We start from the raw sequence: 1,429 nt of genomic DNA, 5'->3' as shown, positions 1-1,429 counted from the left end.
CGCGCCCCGCTCACCTGCTCCGTTACTCCTAGCCCGCCGCCAGGACGAAGCTGGGCCTCCTGGAGAAGAAGAAGGACTACCGGCTGCGTGCGCGGTGAGTGCGGCCGCCGGGCGGGCAGGTCTCCTCCGCCGGCCCCCCGCTCCAAGCGTCGCGGGGCCAAGCTCGGAGGTGTTGCTGAACGGCTCCTGCCTGTGTTCTGTTCCTCCCCAGCGACTACCACAAGAAGCAGAATGCCCTCAGGGCCCTGCAGAAGAAGGCTCTGGACAAGAACCCTGATGAGTTCTACTTCAAGATGATCCGTGCAGAGCTCAAGGTGAGGATCCCACTGCCCCTGGCAGAGCCACGCTCTGTGCCTCTGAGTAACGCCCTTTCCCCCGTCTTGTCTTGATTTTGATTCATGAGCTAGGAGATAAATCATGAGAATTGTTTTGGTGCCTGTGGAATGCTCTGAAGAAAGCGAGGGGCAAAGGGCAGAGCAGCTCTTTGCTGTCATCCTCAGGCCCCGCAGTGCATGGGAGGTGGGATGGTCTGTGAGTGCTCTGTCCTCTGGTTTAGGATGGAACCCACATCATAAAGCAGCCAAAGGATGAGGTGACCCCAGAGCAGGTGAAGCTGATGAGGACACAGGACATCAAGTATGTGGAGATGAAAAGAGTGGCAGAAGCCAAGGTAATAACTCACTTTTGTAGTGTTTTCTTGTTTGCTCAGAACTGGTTTTCGTGTGCTGTTGCTGGATGTTGTGTTTGTTCAGTTTGTACAGTGCTGGGAATGTCACTGGAGCACTGGGTACAGAGCCTAGAGCTGTGCTGAACATCACAAACTGCACTTGGCATTATTGCACAACAGTGATTTCTGTGTGAATTTCAGACACTAAACATGTGCTCTTGCTGCCCAAGCTTGTAAAGGAGTCATGGAACCATTGGGGTGGGAAAAGCCCTCTCAGATCACAGAGTCCAACCACCCCCAGCACTGCCCTGGCCACCACCTACTATGTCCCCAGGTACAACGGCCTCTTGGACACTCCCAGAGATGGTGACTCCACCCCTGCCCCGAGCAGATGTGCCAGGGACTGACCACCCTGTCAGGGAAGAAGTTTTCCCTGATATCCAACCTAAACTGTCCCTGGCACAGCTCGAGACTGTTTCCTTGTCCTGTCCCTTGTCCCCTGGGAGCAGAGCCTGACTCCAGCTGGCTGCACCTCCTGTCAGGGAGCTGTAGAGTGCCAGAAGGCAGGTTGTTGGAATGTGGTGGGCAGGCAATCCATGGAGATAAGATCCTCTTCTGAAAACGGCCGGTGCTCTGAGCTTGATGCACAAATCAGAGTCAAATTGTCACTGCAGATAAAAAAAATCAGAGAAAGGCAGGTTGAACTTACCTTCACACATCTGCAAGTGGTTGCCATGCTAAAGAGCTCAGCTTTCCAGTGGC

General features: G+C 54.4%; 1 protein-coding gene across 1 annotated transcript in view; it reads left to right on the top strand.

Annotated features, from left to right (window-relative positions):
* Positions 1–32: 32 nt before the first annotated feature.
* The window catches only part of LOC103799537 (probable U3 small nucleolar RNA-associated protein 11), a gene marked incomplete at both ends in the record, with an annotated part of 1,648 nt that continues 251 nt past the window's right edge, over positions 33–1,429 (top strand). Inside the window, 3 exons of the mRNA XM_009071865.1 lie at positions 33–94; positions 212–314; positions 557–670. Coding sequence (XP_009070113.1) covers positions 33–94; positions 212–314; positions 557–670 — 279 coding nt within the window. The remainder of the gene's footprint in view (positions 95–211; positions 315–556; positions 671–1,429) is intronic.

Source organism: Acanthisitta chloris, unplaced genomic scaffold (genome assembly GCF_000695815.1).
Source record: "Acanthisitta chloris isolate BGI_N310 unplaced genomic scaffold, ASM69581v1 scaffold24643, whole genome shotgun sequence".
Lineage (NCBI taxonomy): Eukaryota > Metazoa > Chordata > Aves > Passeriformes > Acanthisittidae > Acanthisitta > Acanthisitta chloris.
This window is presented reverse-complemented; position numbering and strand designations above follow the sequence as displayed.